Below are 23,163 nucleotides of genomic sequence, written 5' to 3'. Positions count from 1 at the left end.
AAACCTTGTCTGTGAAACCGGGGGATAGACTTTTCTGTCAGTATAAGTTAAGTATACTTATGTAACTTATGTAAGCTCTGCAAGCTTTTATTAACAGAACTCATGGTCAAACATGCAGGTGTCAAACAGTGGCAAACAGGTATGGCAGAGAGCTGGCAGAATCGTGGTCGAGGAACAGTCAATGGGTCAGGGCTGGCAGATAACATCACAAATCCAGGAAACAATAAACAGTTCAAAGGGCAGGCAGCAGAGTATCATACACAGGGAATAAACAGGATCAGAAACAGGCAGACAGACAGGGTAAATAACGCTTAGAATTGTCACAGGATTAAACAAGACTTCGCAATGAGGTGTTGTGTGAGTGAGTCTTAAATAGTCCAGATAATGTGCTTCATCTGTAAGTGGCAATTGATGATTGGTGTGGAATGTGTGCATGTGACTGGCAGGGAGGATTATGGGAACTGAAGTCCAAGAACTGATAGGAATCGTGATAACTTATGTGCACCTTGAGGTATATTTCTCAGAAGTATATAAAAAGTAAACTGAAAGTATGCTTTCTTATTTTTTAGTTTAAAAGAAGTATACAAAAAGCACATTTGAAAGAACTTGCGTTCATATAATGTATATGATTTTTTGATGTAAAAGTTCCCGGAAAAATGATCTGTGAGGAAAACGTCACCAGTCTTCTCCTGCACCCCTTTCTCCCACAGTTAAATTTTAGTTGGCAATCAACAAAACATCAGGCTTGTTTTTTGTACATATTATTTGAAGAACATTACAAAATAGTCAAATGGACCAACTGATCATTTTCTGAACGCTTGCATCAATGGTAGACATTTCAACATTATTGCACAATAAAATAATGATTCAGATGATTTTAAAAGGTGGTTTCATACTGATAAAGGTTGGGTTGAGAAAACTGTAAACGCTCTAAATAAAGGACTCAGCGATTGAACACAAGATCCAGTGATCTGAACATCTCAGCTTCAGTCGTCACAACAGAAATGGTGAGTTACTCTTTTATTCTTCAGCATTTACCTCATAGATAATGAATATATTTATTAGTTTTTCCACATTGGTTTAATTTCAGTGCGATTTGATCGTGTCTCTCTCTAGATGACGGTGTTTGTCGCGGCTCTGCTCTCTGTTTTCACGGGGTTTGCTGTGTCGGTTCCTGATGGATTCAAGCCGGTCGACTGTTCTGACCTTTATAAAGCAGGACAAACAGTCAGTGGGATTTACTCCATCTATCCAGCAGGTGATGTTCCTGTCTGGGTTTACTGTGACATGATCTCAGGTGGGAAAGATGAAGACAACGGAGGATGGACGGTACGAATTTGACTTTAGATCATTAAACACACATCAGAACATACATTATGATTCATATCTTCTATATAAACCCATCACAGGTGATTCAGAGGAGAATGGACGGCAGTATTAATTTCTATCAGCCCTGGAAAGAGTACAAGAGAGGATTCGGGACCACTGAGGGCGAATACTGGCTGGGTAACAATTCACTAGCGATTTTGGGTTGCGTCAGAAATTAAAACATTTACTGGAAACTTAAGTCACTACAAAACATATAGCTCTCTTTGCATTATTTAACAAAAGTATTGAATCCAGTGTCATTTATGTTAAAGAAATGGAAATGAAGTTTCTTCCATTTTAAAATAGGCTACATACAATAGATATAATGTGAACCCTTTAATTGGCAAGACCATAAAGAGACATCAGAAAATTAATTTATTGCTATTTTCCGTCTTATTAGGACACAAATAATACACACTGAACACTGAATTCTAGTTTGGCAGTGCCTTTTACAACATTTTAAACTATTTTAAAACATTTTATTCTCTTACAACATACAATAAACATCTTTTCTAACACATTCTGATAAAAAAATAAGTGATAAACAATATTTATGAATTCATTTATAATGCAAACTCATATGTTCATTCAGCACTAAAAAGGGCAAGACCATAAAGAAAAATCAGAAAATTAATTTATTGCTATTTTCCATTTTATTAGGACACAAATAAAACAATTTAATGAAAAAAACAAAACATGACTTTTATTTTTTATTGTAATGTTTTTATCTCCAGGACACGTCTCTTTGAGTTTATAAATTATCTGAAAATACAATGCTTGTTTGTCAAAGCAAATTGGCACGCTACATTTTTAAAACATTTATTCTCTCTAAACTTAAACTAAACATTCTTTGTAAAATTATGTTGGACAATAAGTATAATGCCTGTTTATATATTATATCATATTTAATATGAAATTTAATTTTACAATTCTAGGGCCTATAAATGATGAATTTGACCAAAACTTTGCTGAAAAAATCTGTTTTACACAAACTACTTCATTCCTTCTGTCCTCTGATTGACAGATCATACTTTTCCAAGTAAAGTCTTTTTTTGTTTGTAAATCTTTTTATTTTTATTTTTATTTTAATTTAATTATTTTTATAAAGTAAATGTAGATAAACCTTTTCAAGAAACTCAATTATTCATATTCATACACCATTTTTAATGTAAAAAAAATTAAAACTTCTTTTTACATTTTTTTCATGTTAATGTAAATGTCAAATATGACAGAACAGGCTTTCGGGGAACATTTATTTTTCCATCTGTCAATTTAATTGAATTGCATATATGAGCTTTAAAACCCAGATGTATAAATATGATGCTCAACAAAAACTATGGAAGCCCGTTTCCGCCACTTAAAAAAAAAAAAAAAAAAAAAAAATCCACAAAAAAAAAAAGATTGCGACTTTTTATCTCAGAATTCTGACTTTTTAACATGCAATTGTAAGATATAAACTCGGAATTTGTGAGATATAAACTCGTAATTGTGAGTTTAAGGTCAGAATTCTGAGATATAAAGTCGCAATTGCGAGTTATAAAGTCAGAATTCTGAGATATAAAGTCGTAATTGCGAGTTATAAAGTCAGAATTCTGAGATATAAAGTCGCAATTGCGAGTTATAAAGTCAGAATTCTGAGATATAAAGTCGCAATTGCGTGATATAAAGTCAGAATTCTGAGATATAAACTCGCAATTGCGTGATGAAAAGTCAGAATTCTGAAATATAAAGTCGCAATTGCGAGTTATAAAGTCAGAATTCTGAGATTTAAAATCGCAATTGCATGATATAAAGTCAGAATTGTGAGATATAAAGTCGCAATTGCATGATATAAAGTCAGAATTCTGAGATATAAAGTCGCAATTGCGACTTTATCTCAGAATTCTGACTTTTTCTCACTACTGTGAAACGTTATTTCTCACAGTTCTTACTTTGCTTGCGTTTCCTTTCATTGCGACTGACCATCAGGATTACTGCTTTGTTATTATTATACATTAAATAGACCATCAGGATTGCTGCTTTGTTATTATTATATATAAAATAGAGGACATCATAAAGGATTATTTTTAGCGCCGATTTACCAATAAAGAAATATTGATTTTACTGGAGGAGACACATAAAGATTAGTCTCCGGACATATGCATTATGCAGGAATATGCATATAGATTGTTTCCACGGTAACCTTGTACACAGCGTTTCAAGGAGAAAAAACAGCCTTTACTGCCATCTAGTGGGCTTAATACTAAAACAACCAATACCTATCATGTTTCATTAACTTTACAACTCAAGGGTAGAATCATGCAATTCTGCAAATTACAGTCGAGGTATTTGGGCAATAAAAGTTTTTTTTAACAGAATGGATACATTAATGCATTTTACACTTAATAACAATATAATAATAATAATAATAATAATAACAAGAAGAAGAAGAAGAATCAGCTGTGGCGGAGGTGCAATAAATCAGACAAAGCTGAAGTGGCACATTTTATACACCAACAGCTTCAGACTTCACTGCAGCACGGCTATCGTTGGATGCACTGTTACAGACAGAGATACTGACCATTAGTTAATTGCGAGAAAAAAAAGTCAGAATTCTGAGTGTATATCACACAATTGTGACTTTATATCTCAGAATTCTGACTTTATATCACGCAATTGTGAGATATAAACACGCAATTGCGAGTTAAAAAGTCATAATTCTGAGATAAAAATTCGCAATTATTGTTATTTTTTTTTAGTGACTTTTTTTTAGTGGCATTTTTTTTTTTTTTTTGTGGCAGAAACGGGCTTCCATATACAACATATGCATATACTACATATATATTTATAAGTTTGCATGTATTTTTTTGAATGTCATACACACACACATTCTCAAAAAGGATGTGTTAATTAATAACACATTTTCTGTGTTATGGCTATTTTAACAAATTTTTTTGTCAATTTAAGTTGATCATGTGTAGAGAGAGAGAGAGAGAGAGAGAGAGAAACAACACTGTGTCCAACACAGCATGTGTTAACTATCATCCAATCACATTGCTGCTACGTCACTCCACGAGCCATTAAGCAAGTTTGTGCCTCTTTCTTCATCGGTGGATGACTCGTGTTCATTTTGACACACACACAGTGTAATGGTTTTAACACAGTAAATGTGTCAGGAAGGTGATCTGATGATAACAAGCAGAACCAAAGGAGAAAATCACAATTTTAAGTCACCATCATTGAGATCATGGTTTGCTTTAGTTGCGCTTTCCCCCTTGACTTTATAATATTAGATTTTGTTTGGGCTGTTGTAACTTAGTTAAAGTGACGGGAAGTTTGGTTCTTTTCCGCGAACTGGTTCTTTCGGACAGTTCGATTCAATAAACCAGTTGAGAATTTACGCTCCGACGTAATGACGTCATCCGTGATGACATCGTCTATCGTGGGCCGGGATGAAAAAACTTAAGACATTCAAATATATAAAGTCAGTAATCATAACATCAGTCAACTAAAACATTATAATCTGAAGCTTTTCTTACAATTTAGTTTTGCATCTAAAGCATCCAAACACATGACATATACAGGCAGTGATGTGCAAACAAAGTTTTACAGTTATAAAGTGAATAAATTAGTCTTCATCAGAGCAGAAACCATGTTCCTCTTACATTTCGATTTATTTGTAATTAAATAAACGTACGTTTCGCCAGATTGGCCCCTCATTCGAGTCCTCTCATAGCATCAGTTGTCCTAGTTAACCGGTGCTGTGATGTTACTGTTCTGTAGCTTCAGAGCACACGCTGAATCACGCATGCGCAGTATCATCAGCTCACCGGTTCTCAAATGTGACACGTCCGAAAGAAGCGGTTCTCGGTTGTGTACTGATGATCCGAAAACTCGAGAACGAGATTGAGATTCGAGAACCGAGAGAGCGATTCAAAAGGAGCTTGTTTGCTCTCGCTGTAGTTTGATTACGTCATTTTTTTTTATCTTTATATCACCTTGTTTAGAAATTAATCTGTCCATGGATTATTTATGAAACAAATAAATGTTTCCAATCTTTAAAAAAAATTAACTTGAAATCATAGCTGCACAACTTTCACTATATTGCTTTTTAAATAACATTAATATAAAAAATTAATTTGTAGAACTATTTCTGAACATTAGTTTGAACTGTGTACAAAATATTATGTTCATGTTGGCATGTAGTTTATTATGTACAGTATTATGTACAATATTTAATGCTATTAATCTGCTATGGTGTATTTGGAAAAGCACAATAAACTTTTTGTATTTTGAATTAAGTCATAAACATATTTCCAGTATGTTTTATATTATCACACTGTCCGATGTTCAACAAAACTTTACTAACGTGCTTTTCGTTCTCTTGAAAAGTTAAACGCATGCGCAGTATCATCAGTTCACCGGTTCTCAAATCGGACACGTCCGAAAGAAGCGGTTCTCGGTCGTGTACTGATGATCCGAAAACCGTTGCAACCGGTTCTTGACTGGAGAACGAGAACGGTGACTGGCCGTGTACGTTCGTTCATGTATGCCGTGCATGCGCACTCATATCAGCTGCTCTGCTGCTCGTGCTCAGCATCATCAGTTCTCTCTTCACAGCAGGTTAAGTCACTGTACTGTTGGAGTAACTGAATAACTCCGGGATGTTGGTTTATTTCGAGAGGGAGTGTCAGGACCGTCAAAAAGTGAGTAACATTAGTAATTTGTGGATTTGTGTTTGCTAACTGCAGATGGAACTGTTTGGAACGATTCAGACCGATTTGGTGAACTGGTTCACTGAAAAGAACCGGTTAAAAAGAACGATTCGTTCACGAACCAGACATCACTACTGAGTTATAACAGCCAGACAAGCAAAGATGATCAGGTGGTGTTGGTTGTGTTTTCACATAATCATTATTTGACCTGAACTCATTTAGAGCCCAATCTCTGTGCTAGATTTATATTATTGATTACAGCAGAAGATCAGCTTTTTCTATATTTTTTTTAGGCACACACAGACATCAAGAATCAGCCTGTGAATCTCAACAACGGTGACAAGCAACATATTCTGATCAACTGATCACATTAGAAAACAAGCTACTAAAAAGACACATAAAACAGAAAAATAAATAAATAAAATAAAATAGTGAGAATAAAGGAAATTATTAAGACAATTCAGTTCATAATTTATTCATGCAGCAATGCATGATGGGAGCCATGGATGAATTTTGATTGGTGGCACCCAGAATGCACTGCAACATGCTTTATTATTCTCACCACTGTTGAGATTCACAGGCTGATTCTTGATGCCTGTGTCTAAATCAAAAAGCTTTAAATAATAATAATAATAAAAAAAAATTAAAAAAAATCAGAGAAACTTTTGTGAAATCCTTCAGATTATATTGATAAAGCTGATCGTCTGCTGTAGAATCACAGTGCTGCTGTAATCAATAATGTAAATCTAACTCAGAGATTTAAATGAGTTCAGTGATTCAGTCAAATAATGATTATGTGAAAACATAACCAACACCACCTGAACATCTTTTCTCTATGATTGACTAGCTGTTACAACAGCCAAAACAAAATCTAATGTTATAAAGTCAAGGGTCAAGAGCTCAACAAAAGCAAACATTGATCTCCGTGATGGTGACTTACAATTGTGAATTTCTCCTTTGATTCTGCTTGTTAACAGCAGATCACCTTCCTGACACAATGAATGTGTCAAAATGAACACGAGTCATCCACCGATGAAGAAAGAGGCACAAACTTGTTTAACGGCTTGTGGAGTGATGTAGCAGCAATGTGATTGGATGATAGTTAACACATGTTGTGTTGGACACAGTGTTGTTTCTCTCTCTCACACACATTAGTGTGTTAAATATTTTATGCCTGTATCAAGAAAAAAATAGCACTCTGGTTGAGTTAAAAGTAACATAAAATGTGTTGTCCTTAACTAGACACACACAGGTTGTGTTCTTTTTAACACATCTGTTTTAAGAGTATATATATATATATATATATATATATATATATATATATATATATATATATATATATATATATATATATATGTGACTGTGTGTGTGATGGATGGAATAAATTCACTCGGAGAACAGGTGGATGGTCACTCAGGGTTGCTTTACTGTATCTGTGACACGAGAAAACTGGGAAAACAGCACCAAAAGGCTTATCAGCAAACAGCATATAGCACATCGATGTCGCATTTAACGTCAGCAGGATGAGCTATGAGATTCTGATTATATGCATTTTCTCAATTTATGCTGAATTTAACATACATTATTTTTAAACGCCGTTACATACACCCCCCTTAAATTCTGCTAAATTGGGCTAGAACCAGCATATGCAACAAATAGAATACACAGTACAGATTACAGAAAAAAATAAAACAGATGTGAATATAAGAGCTTTACAATACAGTATGTCAGAAAATCATTCTCTTCCTAGGAAGTGCGTAAGAATGGAATGGTACCAGGTCCCATACTTAACACAGACTATAGAAGGTGCAGTCTACACACTCCAAGAGGCTAAAATTGTATCTCTGCTCTTCAAATTTCAGTGCAATGCAAGAAACTCTTTTCAAAGTTAAACACTTAACATTATAATTGACTTTTAGATATGAATCATCATTCACACTCTGACATATTAAACAAAAACGTTCCTTAACAACTCAACAAAGCTAGTTCCTTGAAAAATAACTTGAGCATCAATGCGTGAATCAATGACAATTTGTTGATTATCAATTTCACAGATAAGTCTGTTAGGGGGCCTAACTGATCTCCCTATCCGTGTAGTGATGTGACTGGTTAGTTTGCTTGTGGGCTGTTCGCAAATAACAGTCAAGTCAAGTCAAGTCAAATTTATTTATATAGCGCTTTTACAATTGGTAATTGTTTCAAAGCAGCTTTACATATTAGAAGCACAGAAAAAAAGGGAAGTGGTTAAAACTGTACAAACAAGAGTGGTAATATGTAACATATACAAGATGGTGCTACATTAAGCCAATGTCGGCTGACTTCCAGGGGTGGAAAAAAACCCCTAGGAGAAAAACCCAGCGTGCTAGCACTGGGAAAAAAGTCCTAGGAGGGAAAAAACCCCTTGGAAGATATATATATGTAAATGTATATGGAGATCAAAATCTGAATTGTACATTTTTATTATAGAGATTAAAAATCGATTATATATAAATATATGTAAGCGGATACAGGGATCCTGGGCTACGTTGTAGTCTGGTCCAGACGCAGGTTCTCCATCTGACCTGGATACGGCCTGGATACAGCACCTGGCAAACCTCAGGATAAGCAGAGAGACAGATATTAGCGTAGATGCCATTCTTGTTCTGATGTACAGGTATATCTAGTGTTATAGGAAATGTTCTCGGTTCCGGCCGACCTAATTATTGCAGCGTAACAATCCTTTAACGGATTTGAAAAATGTTAATGTATTGATAATGTGTTATGTGTATGCAAGAGCAAAGAGATGTGTTTTTAGTCTAGATTTAAACTGACAGAGTGTGTCTGCTTCCCGAACAATGCTAGGAAGATTGTTCCAGAGTTTAGGTGCTAAATAGGAAAAGGATCTGCCGCCTTCAGTTGATTTTGATATTCTGGGTATTATCAACTGGCCTAAATTCTGAGATCGCAATAAACGTGAAGGACTATAATGCATTAAGAGCTCACTTAGGTACTGGGGAGCTAAACCATTTAGAGCTTTATAAGTAAGTAGCAAGATTTTAAAATCTATACGATGTTTAATAGGGAGCCAATGTAATGTTGACAGAACTGGGCTAATATGGTCATACTTTCTGGTTCTAGTAAGAACTCTAGCTGCCGCATTTTGAACCAACTGTAGTTTGTTTAAAAGCCGAGCAGAACAACCACCCAGTAGAGCGTTACAATAATCTAGTCTTGAGGTCATGAATGCATGAACCAACTGTTCCGCATTTGTCATTGAGAGCATAACAGGAACATATCTGTTATCAGGTTCTTGCACACAACTGGAGGACTCATTGGGCTTAGATGCAGGTAAACTCTCTGTACTCTCAATAGGTTCAGGAACATGCTCAGTTTCTGGACTGTGCTGATCATTATCAGAACATTCTGAAGGAGTCATCTCATCAGGGATGTCTGAAGCTTCACCACAAGTGGCATCCTGCATAACATCACTGTTTTGCGTTCCATCCATCTGCAGTAACCATTCAGATGTCTTTGAAACAGGATCAGTATTATCCATAAGAGCAGTATCAAGAGCACTGCCACAGGTAGCATCGGTGGAAGCTGATTGAAGCGACTGCTCCTCATCATCACCATCCCAGGATAAGAAATTCACTGGAAGTAACAGGTTTCTGTGCACCACTCTTTCTTTGCCAGTCTGGACATCCTTAATCCTGTACACATTAATCTCTGGTCTGACTGATTGTACTTCATACAGAACAGAGTCCCACTTGTCTGCAACTTTCCTCATGCCTTTCTCTCCACGGTTAGCCAGCAAAACTCGATCTCCCACTGCTAAGGGTGAACCTCTGACCTTTCGATTGTAAAGAATGGCATGGCGGTTCTGCTCTTTGAGACTGTGCTTCCGGGCAATTTCTGCAGCTGTGCTCAGATCTCTTCTCAGCGCAGAGACAAACTCATGGTGGCTGACCACCCTATCATCACAAAGGACGTGCTGAAACATGATGTAGGTAGCCTCGGGATACGCCCAAACATAACATAAAATGGGGCAAACCCGGTCGTTTCATGGACAGTGCAGTTGTAACTGAAAGTTAATGTCCGTAGAAGCTGTGGCCACTTTGCCTTATATTTGACTGGGAGAGCTCTTATCATGTTCCCCAGAGTCCTGTTAAAACGTTCTGCTAAACCATTACCCATAGGGTGGTACGGTGTGGTGCGTGATTTCTGATCACCAGCCATCTCAAGCAGGTTCTTAATGATCTTGCTTTCAAAGTTAGCACCCTGGTCTGAATGTATTCGCTTTGAAAATCCGTAAATGCAAAAGAAGTCATTCCAAAGGTGACGTGCAACTTGTTTAACAGACTGGTTCTGACAAGGGAAGGCGTGTGCCATCTTAGAGAAATGATCCGTTACTACTAGGACATCAACAACTTTTCATGAAACCTGTTCAGCACTCCAAAAATCAATACAAATGAGCTCCATCGGCTCAGAGGTCCGAATGTGCTCAAGGGGCGCACGAGCATCTGGCTCTGGAGTTTTCCCGACAACACATCTCTGGCAGTTCTTTACGTAAAGCTTCACATCCTTGCTCATCCCTGGCCAAAAGAATCTTTCAGCTGCAAGGGAGAGCGTTCTTGCACACCCCTGGTGTCCGGCGGCATCATGAAGACCACGGAGAACATCATGCTTCAAAGAATCAGGTACAACATACTGAAAGAGTTTTCTATTCATTAGCCGATCCTTTTTCACTCTGTACAGCACATGATTACGAATCTTTAGCTTTTTCCAGTGCTTCAAAAGGTTTGTTACAGAGCCAGGTTCCTTTGCTCTCTCACTCCTTAAAGGACGTTTATGTCTGAGAACATAGTTGATGACTTAACCCACTATGTTGTCCTGCTCTTGAAGACTGGCGAGTCTGGAAAACGGGATTGCAACAGATGGATCTTCAACGGGGAGCTGGAGTGACGTTGGACTGGCTACGGGCAAAGGACTAACTCCACCATCGCAGTGAGCACCTAGGGCAGCAGAAACTTCAGCAGCATCAAAGGATCTGGGACATGAGTCATTTATATCATCCTGCAGCTCATTCTCAGTTTCACCTCCACTGGCAGCTTGCACATTCTGACAGTTGTTAGTGACACGAAAGGCATCTTGCACAGTACCAGTAACAACACCATTGAATTCATCCAAGAGAGAAACGTATGGTTCTTTCAACAGACGGTGGCTGACACATGACTTAACAAAGGGCTCTCTGCTCAATGCATCTGCAACAACATTCTTCGTACCTGGCACATACTTCAGGTCAAAGTCGTATGCAGCGAGCTTCGCCACCCATCGCTGTTCACACGCGTCCAATCTGGGTTTGGTTAGAATATAGGTCAAAAGGTTATTATCAGACCATGCTGTGAAATGTCTCCCTTTTAGCCAGTGGCTAAACTTATCACAAATAGCCCACTTTAAAGCCAGAAATTCAAGTCTGTGTGCTGGGTAGTTCATCTGAGACTTCGAGAGTGTTTTGCTTGCAAAAGCAACTGGGCGTGCAATTTTCTCATCAGGGGGTACCTGAGATAAAACAGCTCCTATGCCATCAAATGAAGCATCAACAGAGAGAATGAAGGAATGACTGAAATCTGGGTGAGCGAGAGTCACACTATGCAAAAGTTCCTGCTTTAAGATTTCAAAAGCGTCTTGGCACTCACTAGTCCAATCATCGGGTGAAAGCTTCACAACACTGAGTTGCTTCCACATACGACCACACTTCCTCTGAACTTTATTCTGTGACCGATCTGATAGGAGACTGAACAGAGGTTTCGCCTTAGCAGAACAGTCCTGAATGAAGTGCTGGTAGTATAAGATCATACCCAGGCAAGATCTGATCTTCTTTTGAGAAGGGGTTATACCATCAGCTTCCATGAGATCGATGGTCTTTCTCTGGGTCAGTCTGAACACCATGCTCAGTGACAATGTGTCCTAAGAACTTAACAGATCTCCTGAGGAACATGCACTTCTTTGGAGCTAACTTTAAGTTGTGTTTAGACAGGCGTGAGAAAAAAAAAAGTTGTCGAAAATGTTTCCTCCCAGGGCTGCAAGTGCATCTGCTTGGTGCGGGAGTGGGTGGGCGTCCATTACCGTCTTCGCATTCAGCCATCTAAAATCTGTACAAATACGAAGGTCGCCATTCTTTTTCCACACCAAAACTAATGGAGATGCATATTCACTCTGAGATTTTCTTATAATGCCCTTCACTTCCATCTCATTCAAGACAGTACGCAGCTTTTCATAGTGGCAGGGGGCTACATGTCGATAAGGGAGTCGAAATGGCTTCTCGTCCACCAAATGAATTTTGTGGACAAAGTCGGTGGCTTCCCCACAGTCCATCTTTCCACGTGAGAAAGTTGACTCATACTTCTCAATGAGATTCAAAAGTCTATCCTTCCACTCATCTGAGACTTCACAAGCATCCAAATCCAGATCCTGCAGTCCTAACATATTCAGAGCGTTTGTTCTCTCATCACTGGTCCGCACATGACTCACTGGACTCACAGCACACTGAACATTACTTTTGAGGGACTCAGGAGTGGACAACTCTTCAACAGCTATACAAGTGAAAACATCCACGATTTTTGTATTCTTCTTTAGAACGATTACTTTGTCTGTAGGGTTCATTATTTTGAACGGCACCCATCTACTGCCCCACATAGGTGTGATGACTCTCCCTATGATCACATTTCTTGGACGGCATTTACACAGGGTTGGTTCAACAATGACTGTGCTCCCCACAGAAACAGCTGTTGACTCAGGAGGCTGAGCCCAAGCAAGATGCTCATGGTGTGGTTCTAGAGTTATCTTCTCCTTCAACTTAGCTGTGCCCACCTTGTCAGGCATGTCTTCTCCCTTCCATTGTTCCACATTTGAAAGTAGAGACAAGAACTGGTGACATTCAACATCATCCGAGTTAGCTGGGCTGGACACAAGTCTCCAGTATCCCTCAGTTTCCTTCATTTTTTGAATCAGCCACTTGATAGCGTTGCTACCGAGGATCAAATCTATTATTGGCATCAAATCATATTGATCAATTATAGGCCCTAGAAATTTGCATATTAAATATGATACAATAGGCTAATATATACATAAATAGGCCTTATATTTATTGTTCAACAGAATTTTACAACAAATGTTTGCTCAAAGTTATGAGAGAATAAATGTTTTAAAAATCTGGCTATAATGTTGTAAAAGGCATTGCCAAACAAGCACTCTTTTTTCAATTCATTTATACCACTAAACTGGCAACGTATCCTGGGGGATACAAACATTTACAGACAGATTATGCAAAATGTAATAATTAAATTCATAAATTTTCAACATTAACGTAATAAGCTAACACTGAACAACAACTTTTTAAACATGCAAGTCAATCAGGGTATCTTCCGTTCATTCATGTTTTGATTTGAAATTGAAATCAGAAAAATTAGAAAACCACACTTTTTTCGTTTTTCATTTTCAAAATGAAAACAAAAAAAACAAATAATTGGCTTGATTATTCTTTTTTCGCTCTGGGGTTGGAAACAAATAAGCAGTTTGAATATTCAATCTCTACATGTGGGCGGGAATGAAACGCCTCTTTCCGCTGATTGGTCAACCAGACGTCAAACCGTGTCATCATCAGTTGTTCATCGGTTCTGCTCAACAGAATAAACGTCCTTGTGCCAAATACATGAACTGAAGGCGCGGCTTGATCTTTGGTTGACCAATCAGCAGAAAGGGGCATTTTATTCCCGTCCATGTAGAAATCGAATATTCAAGCTATTTATCCATTTTGGTTTTAGTGTTTTTCCTTTTGGTGGATTAGAACAAAGTGTGATTAAAACAAAAATAAAAATATGAAAAAATGACTCGAGATTTGTTTATTTATGCTCATGAGGAGGGACAAATATGTGATGAATGCTTTCTTCGTTTTTCCGTTTAGCAGACAAAAATGAAAAAAAAAAAAAAATTATACAAAGGTACACGGACCAGATTTCCCACTACAGGTGGTCATGCTGTTTTCAAATGCTGCCCGTGAGCTAAACAAAAACTTTATGAACAAAGTCAATATATCTAAATATTCACAACAAACACCCTTTCAACCTTTCAACATGTTTGATTGATTACTTTATTTCGAGCCATAGAAATAAAAGTATTGTACACAGAAAAATAAATATTTTGAACAATATTATACATTATACCCACACTGGGTGGAAAAAACAAACAAAAGAATCAATCGGAATAACAGTATCTATAAATATATTTCAGACATATTCACAGTTTGTATATTATAGCTCGAAAAGGAGTGGGAAGAAGATTAACTTATTTAACCCCACCCCCTATTCATCCTAATGAATGGTTACTAATATAAAGAACAATGTATTTATATACAATATCTGACATATGTCATACATTATAACTTAATAATTACATTACACATATGCAATGTAGATGTTTCTTTCTAAGCTTATGATACTTGTTAATATAAATATTACTTTTATAACTCATTTTACCATTGTATATCATCATATATCAATATATTAGTTAAGAATTGGATAAGAATAATACTTCCAATTATTTATAATATACTATAACTTACTGTTTAAGCATGACAGTTGTATTAAGTAATTACGATGTCTTAAGCCGAGTTCAGACTGCATGATTTTCAAAGTAGTCGGTTCATTGTTCTTTTCACACTGCACGACTATCTTGGCCAGCATTCAGTCGCTGCTGTGTTGATCGGTGACAGAAGGTTTCACACTGCATGACTTTACAATAGGAAGAATCGCCGACAACTCTGTCTGGCACGCAAACTACGTTTCACAACCAAACACACGTGACATGACAAGGAAACAACACGATATCATGCGTGCAAGACTGGAGTTATTATTATTATTAAAAACGGTAGCCCGCAAGAAGCTTGCAATACAAATTGCCTGTGCGCTGATTTGCAGCGAAAACAACAAAAAGAAAAGAAAAATATGGAGGAGGAAATGGTTGGGGAGACTGTGGATTGTGTGTTCTGCAATGAGAGTTGGAGGTAAATAAATAACTTTTCAATGTGCTGCTGTTGCAGATGGTCAAGCAAATGTTTGTGCTTTGTTTCCGTTTGATAGAATTGTAATGTTTATGTGAATGAAGCCATGCTTGCTGATACTGTGGTCTATAACTCCTCCCCGAACTCCCCGCTGCTCTGTATCTTGCTCTCTCATTGGCTGTCGGTGATCGCCGATGTAGTTTTCAGTCAGAACACTTTTTACACAGCAGGATTTTGAAACGCAGACAGGTCCAGATATTTAGCATGCCAAATATCTCACGGGTGTCGGCTACTCGTCGGCGATTCTCTCAGGATCGGGTCTTTGCTCATTCACACTGCGTGATTGTCACTCGCGTGAACGAGCAAGCTAAAATCGTGCAGTCTGAACTCGGCTTAACAACAGCACCACCCTTTGCCTGTCTATGCTGTGCATTAAAAGAGACAAGATTTTGGCGAGTCGGCTGCCAGAAGGGGGCGCTCTCCGAGCAACAGAGCCACCACTTGCTAGCCCTGTCCTGAGAATTATGTTGTGTGCAGTAGATTTAATTACTGAAATATTTATAAGTGTGTTTCCATGTAATTATCTCTATATTTATTACCATCAACACTGTCACCACTTTCTTGAATTGATTCAGTTCAAGCTCCTGACCACAAACTGATTGTTATATACTGATATAATAATAATGACAATGATAATCATAGCAGCAAATATCAAGCCTGGAGACATTATATAGATAATATATTGATCATATGCAATATCCCACATTACTCACTTATGCCTACACTGTAGGTTATTGTTACGTGCTGGTGTTGTAGAGATGAGGCGTTCACGGACTTCCACAGTAAATGTGTATTTATTAACATAAAGGAGCTAGAAACAACATCCAACACATCAAATAACATTTAGAACAGACAAGGAGTGAAGGGAGTGAGTCCATATATAAAGGGAGTGCAAACGAGGAAGTCCAGGTCATGACGATAAGTGATGATGGGGAGATGACGAGGGAAGTGAGTGAGGGTGTGGAGAACAGGAGGACTGTGAGAAATGGAGTCCGGGGAACACGGGAACTGTGACAGTTATAACATTATCTCTTCTGGGATGCTATTTTCATCTTATTATCAAATCCGCCTACTATAATAACCTAATAACTGTTATAAAATAATCATGATAATCAGTCAGCTAAAATCACAATATGCTTTCAGAGACCAGTATTATAGTGTAGTCATAGTCATTAATCGTATAATATTTATATATATATATATATATATATATATATATATATATATATATATATATATATATATAAAGTATCTTATCTACTTAACTATGTATTTAAATCAGTTTAATTATTTACCCATAACAGTCAAACACCACCTTGCTCATTAATGTAATGTGACAAAACCATTTCCTTATATCTAATTTTAAAATGATGAATATTTGGATAATGCTTGAGCTGTAACCCCAATCAAACACACACAAACTTTTCCTTGTGGTTCTCACTGCCTGAACTTTAAAGTTACCAAACCCCCTCAGATTATCACTCCCTCTCTCTGCCAAAGAGCTTTTGAATATTCCTAGGAAGTGTACTTTTACTGGCTTTGTAAAAACAATTGCACAGTATAAAATCAACTAAATCAAAGAATTTTAACAATATAGAATGCAGAAATAAACCATTTGTGTGATCACAAAATCCTACCTTATGAATAATTCTTACTGAAACCAAGAAATGAGACCTAAACTTTCCCTCACTCTCCCCACAGCCTCTCAAATGTTTGTATCCCACAGGATACGCCGCCAATTAAAGGGTTAAAAAAATTAAGAAAAGTGCCAACTTTTGGTTGTGAAACTGTGTGGATTATATTTGTCATGATACCTGTGTGAACTTGAGGAGAAATTACTTCATCCATTACAAATCACATTGAGACTAGTTGTGAGAAATCCTGGTTAGGCTGCAAAGGCTCTTTTCTTGTCCTCATGCCGTAATTAACTCTCACATGTGCTGTTGCACACGCACACCGTCCACATCCTGAGTTTTCTGTGGAACTGTATGCGGGCGACAGTGCATGTACTAACTGATTGAGAAAATAAACATAGTGCACATGTGCCGAACACGTCCATGAATGACTTTGTGTGTGAGAAAATTGAGTATTCTTGGGCTTTTAGTGGTTTTGGTATTTTGAATCTAATGCGTTAAATTTAAGACATTGTTAAGTGGGACTGAAGTATCCAAAAGAAGCCAAATACATGTTGAGGCCGCTGTATATTATGGCTGGAATGACTATAAACTTTTAAAATGTGATTTATGAATGTCCAGTGTTTGGTTGAACATGTTCTTCATGTGTGTGTGAACAGGGCTGGAGAACTTTCACCAGCTGACACGTAACAGGAAGTACATGCTGAGAGTGGATCTGGAGGACTTTGAAGGAAGCAAGGGTTTTGCTCTGTACTCGTCCTTCTCTGTGAGTCCTGAAACTGACGGGTATAAACTGCATGTTTCAGGGTTCAGAGATGGAGGAGCAGGTAGGACACTTTCATTCATACTCATGAAAACTCATTCCAGTTGAGTTACTGTCCTCAGTGATGCTCTTCTTCTCTGCAGGCGACTCTTTATCTGCTCATAATGATCAGAAGTTCTCCACCTTTGACAAAGACCAAGACTCCTATGGAAGTAACTGTGCTAAAGAGTTTCTGGGGGCATTTTGGTACAAATTTTGTCTCAATGCAAACCCCAACGGTGTGTATTTATGGGGAGAAGATGACACCCATTTCAGCATTGGTGTTGTTTGGTCAACCTGGAAGAGCAGTTTCACTGTCAGTGTGAAATCCTTCAGCATGAAGATCAAACGTGTATCTTAGGAATATTAGTGTTTCTAGAAGCAATCATCTGCTATATAACAAGATTTAATGTTGTGCTTTCCTTCCTTAACCATGCAACTGAGTAAACCAATGATGTTGTCTTTATTTTTTGGTCAGCTTTTATTGTCTGTCAGAGGGCTTGAAGTCTGCCCAGATGAAAACAGAAAACAGGAGCTCACATAAGAACAGTGTGCATGCAATAACGTACGCCACAGAAGAAGTCATCTTATTACATTAATGTCATTTAACAATATTCAACATTAGGTAAAAATTTAGCTAAAGGCTGCCCTTAGCTGTACATAACTGAGTACAACATCACTCATACATGAAGAGATGTTATTTAATTGAACCACAACTCTGGACCAGTAAGTCTGAATCACATGACAGTCCTGTATACAATGAGTATAACCTCCTATATCAGACTTCATTCAGGGCAGAGCGGTGAAATAGTTGAATTGTGTGTCTTATATGAGGCGTAATATGAGGATTCTGTTACACACTGAAAGCCTATTGGTCTGGGACCAGACCGTCTCCCACTCCTCTTCCAAAATATCAGAGTCAGAATCCACTTTTATTGACAACTACAACATGTACAAGGAATTTGCTTTGGTATGCAGGTGCATAAAAAGAAGAATAAAAACATCTATAAATTTTAGATAATAATCCATAAATAAAATATCCACCCTGAGCTCTTTCCCAAATCAATCTGTATAGAGCTTTATAGAAAAGAAGAATGAACTTGTCCGGAGGAGGTTTCAGAAGGATTTTCTCAATAACTGAGAATGAATATTTAGTATATTCATTATATATTTTTTAAAATATAGCCTAGGTAAATTATATCTTGAGATGTTATCAAAGGAAAGTAGAGATCCCTCCTTAAATATCCCACAAATACCAAGATCCTGCCATAAGTTACAGTAAATCCAGGGTCTGTACTTGACAGGACCTCCACTGTGGTACAGCGTTGCCATATGTAATCATTGATATTTTCTCAATTTACACTATGTTTGGCAAAGTTGATTTGTGAATAAAAATATCTAATTTACTTATCAACGATGCTGCAAAAATCCCCTTTGAGAAGAGATGTTTAGAAATGAGGTTAAAAGAGCAACTTCTGGAGCACTTCAACAGGCGTCTTCAGTGTGAGGGTGACTGTGGGAAAGAGAGTTTTAGAGGGACATTCACATGTCATGTGACTTAAAAACATCATTGGCTACCTTAAGGCCTGCGCCTTTAATTTCCATAGTGCAATATGTTGTATTTGTTTCTGAATAACAAGGAAATAATTAGAAATTAATTGTTGCCATATGCCAACGTCTTACCAGAGGGTTAAATCATTTGAATATGTTCACAAGGCATGGTGTGTAATTATCAACATTAACCAGATCATAGATAAATATAAAATGTTGTAAGTTTGGCTTAATTACAACTCACATGACTTCCCGCTGCGTGTGAATTTGTGAATATACTGTACATGCTTTTTATTACAGTTTTTTTAATCACTTTGGTGCTTTTTTCACAAGTACATTTTCAAAACGTCAAACTGATCACACTTGTGCTTTCTTTCTAGCTGTACATGTTTTCATTCTACATAATCACTGTTTCAAACACAAGATCTTTGTGATGTGTAAAGAGAACATTCGGTTTAATCACCGAAACAACAGTATGAACTTCTTTTTTTAGTTTAGTACTTTTAACAGTCAGTTCATTCAATAGCAAACAATGCGAGATACATGTTTCAAATCACACTTGATGCTGAAATAATTACAGTTAGACAGGCTACAGATGCCACATTAGAAAATACACAAACATTACCTAACTTATAGAATTGGCATAAAAGCCATAATATTTGTAATAGTATTCAGTGTGTTTTCAAAAGGTGTGATGAAGTCATGAAACAGTCATGTGCTTTTGTGTAGAACAGAGTTTGCATCGAAATTGCGATGTGCGCATCCGCGATAGTCACAGGACGTGCGATGTCTAGTATAGGGATCGGCATCACGGTTAAAAAAAAAACGTAGGTGATTCTTTGATTAATTGCAAAGTCTGCCCATCATACAATGAAAGTTTATCACTTAAAGGTGTTTTAGGTCCTGTCAGTTTAAACATTCAAGAGATTTTAAACCATTTGAGTGCAAGAAGACACGAAAGACAGATCAGTTCTAAAAGTGCGGCTGTTTTATGTGTACACACACACACACACACACACACACACACACACACACACACACACACACACACACAAAGATGCGCAGATGCATGCGAACACCGCATACCACAGGGTGGTTGTGTACACACACTGCTAACACACATTAATGCCCAAACACCATGCAAAAGTTAATTTTGCATAATAGGTCCCCTTTAAAGTACTTGGCAAACAGCTTATCACTGCATCAGTAACTACACAGTTACTGCTTTAAATAAAGCAACATGCAGCATAACATCAGTGTTTCTCAGCTCATCATTGACTGAAGCACAGGATCTACTCTCCAGCACACTGATGACCTACAAAACTCAGACAGAAACACTCTAAATCTGCAACATTTAAGTGAGATGCAGCTGTTGCGGTGTGAGGGAGAACAGATCAGACAACAAGACTGTAGAAAAACCCAAAGTTTATTAACACAGGGGAAAAGGGACAATACAAGAGAAACATGAGGAGCAAATAAAGTAAAAAAAAACACAAAGGTGTCAGTAAACAAAGGAAATAATCAAACAAAAGCCCATTAACTAATGCCCAAACCCCTAAACTGACTACCAAAAGAAAAATGTAGAAATGAAACCGCAAGCTTCTGCATATGCGACACCTTAAGTCAAGTCATGTCAAGTCATCTTCATTTATATAGTGCTTTTCACAATACATAATGTTTCAAAGCAACTTCACAGTGACAATAGGAAAATTCTTCTCAAGCTAAAATTTTTGATTGAATCACTTATGTTTTAAAAATGGTTAATTATTACTTTTGGGGCCACTAAAATGACACCTTTCCTACTGAAAACCAAATACCTTTAATGCATTCTTGCCATTCATTTACGTGTTGGTTTAGGTGTTTGAGTGTGTAGAAGCTTGGTTTTTTTTTAAAAAGTGATATTTGCCAAATTACTTTACTGTTCTGCATAATACAGAAAAATTAGTTGTGTCCGCGGATCTATGCGAACTGGAATAATTTTGATAACGTTTTATCTATACACAGGGAAAGGAAAGGGAAATGGGCCTTCGCAGGGATAGATTGGTTGAAAGTCAGGACTGCGTTATCATCATGTCTAGGCGCAGGTCCTTTATCTCATCTGGATACGGCCTGGATCTGTCAGACTGCGCCAAACCTCGGGATAAACAGAAAGAGACTAATATTAGCGTAGATGCCATTCTTCTTATGATGTAGCGAGAACATCAGGTGTTATGGGAAGTGTTTTCGGTTCCGGCTGACCTAATCTATGCAGCCTAACAATTTACATGATTTGAATTATAAAAGTAGATAATGTGTTATGTGTATGCAAGTTTAAATAGATGTGTTTTTAGTCTAGATTTAAAATGACAGAGTGTGTCTGCTTCCTGAACAGTGATAGGAAGACTGTTCCAAAGTTTAGGTTCTAAAAAGGAAAAGGATCTGCCGCCTTCAGTTGATTTTGATATTCTAGGTATTATCAGCTGGCCTGAATTCTGAGATCGCAATAGACGTGAAGGACTATAATGCTTTAAGAGCTCGCTCAGGTACTGGGGAGCTAAACAATTTAGTGCTTTGTAAGTAATTAGCAAGATTTTAAAATCTTTACGATGTTTAACAGGAAGCTAATGCAGTGACGACAGAACTGGGCTAATATGGTCATACTTCCTAGTTCTAGTAAGAGCTCTAGCTGCTGCATTTTGTACGAGTTGTAGTTTATTTATCAGGCGAGCGGAACAACCACCCAGTAATCTAGCCTTGAGGTCATGAAAGCATGAACTAACTGTTCTGCATTTTTCATTGAGAGCATATTTCGTAGTTTAGATATATTTTTAAGATGGAAAAATGCGGTTTTACAGATGCTAGTAACATGGCCTTCAAATGAAAGATTGGTATCAAAGAGCACACCCAGGTTCCTAACTGATGATGAAGACTTAACAGAGCAGCCATCAAGTGTTAGACAGTATTCTAGGATATTATGTGAAGAAGTTTTTGGTCCAAAAATTACAATCTCTGTTTTTTCTGAATTTAGTAGTAAGAAATTACTGGTCATTCAATTTTTTATGATATGTTTTTAATAAGAGGTTTTTTACCCTCTGGAGTCTGAGGCTGATTTGGGACTTGGAGAAGTTTTGACATGCCCTGACATTTGTGCTTTTTTCAGTTGTTCATGAACATATTAATGTAAAAAGTGTCATTACATTGTATTCAGCACAAACTAGGCTACAATAATATGTGAGGAACATGTATGTACATGTTTGTATTTTTGAAGGAATAACGTTTATGCGTGGTTATTGAAAAAAACAAAAAAACTTAAGTCGCTGAAATAAGGCCAAAAAAAGTATATTAAATCTGTGTTCACAAGACTTCTGGGTATTGGAGGTTGTAGACTAGAGTTTTTGCTTTAGAATTATGTAAAAATTATGCTGCCTACTCCTTCATATAAAACAATATATTGATTTAGTTTTTGTAAGACACTTTTTGTCAAGAAACACAGTATGCGTGGAGGCGTGAATCATCATGAATAATGAGTCATTTACAACTGAGAAGACAAAAGAATCACGTAATAATGACCTGAAATGACTTGCATATTAATGAGGCCTTTCAGTCAGGTAGGCTGTGAAAAAAACCTTTGTAATCATGTCTCAGCTCAATTTAAAATAATGTTATTCTATTATATCTCACATAGAGACTGTGTCTGTACCTCGAACTAGTAAATACAAAAAACTTCCGAAACCTTTTAAGGGTAAAAATTTAATTGATGTTCAAAAAATGAAAATCACAGATAAATCAGATAAACAAATGATAAAGCTTGGGTTACTGAATATTAGATCTATTTCTTCAAAAGCACTTATTGTAAATGAAATTATCACAGACAACAAAATAGACTTGCTGTGTTTGACAGAAACCTGGCTAAAACCAGATGATCCCTTGTGAAAAAGAAGTGCACTTAATTGTATTGAAAGTGTACTTTGTGTGTACTTAGTATACTTTTTAAAAAGTGCACTTGCAGATAATACAATATAATTAAAATTAAAGGCC

At 37.0% G+C, this 23,163-nt stretch overlaps 1 protein-coding gene across 1 annotated transcript; it reads left to right on the top strand.

Moving 5' to 3' along the window:
* The first annotated feature begins 909 nt into the window (after nucleotides 1-909).
* Nucleotides 910-23,159, top strand: LOC137031999 (microfibril-associated glycoprotein 4-like). The gene is made up of 5 exons (XM_067403431.1): nucleotides 910-1,007; nucleotides 1,117-1,329; nucleotides 1,410-1,506; nucleotides 17,453-17,620; nucleotides 17,700-23,159. Exons 1-5 carry the CDS (start codon nucleotides 1,005-1,007, stop codon nucleotides 17,954-17,956), a joined length of 738 nt encoding a protein of 245 aa, XP_067259532.1. The 5' UTR covers nucleotides 910-1,004; the 3' UTR covers nucleotides 17,957-23,159.
* Nucleotides 23,160-23,163: the final 4 nt, after the last annotated feature.

Source organism: Chanodichthys erythropterus, chromosome 12 (genome assembly GCF_024489055.1).
Source record: "Chanodichthys erythropterus isolate Z2021 chromosome 12, ASM2448905v1, whole genome shotgun sequence".
NCBI lineage: Eukaryota > Metazoa > Chordata > Actinopteri > Cypriniformes > Xenocyprididae > Chanodichthys > Chanodichthys erythropterus.
This window is presented reverse-complemented; position numbering and strand designations above follow the sequence as displayed.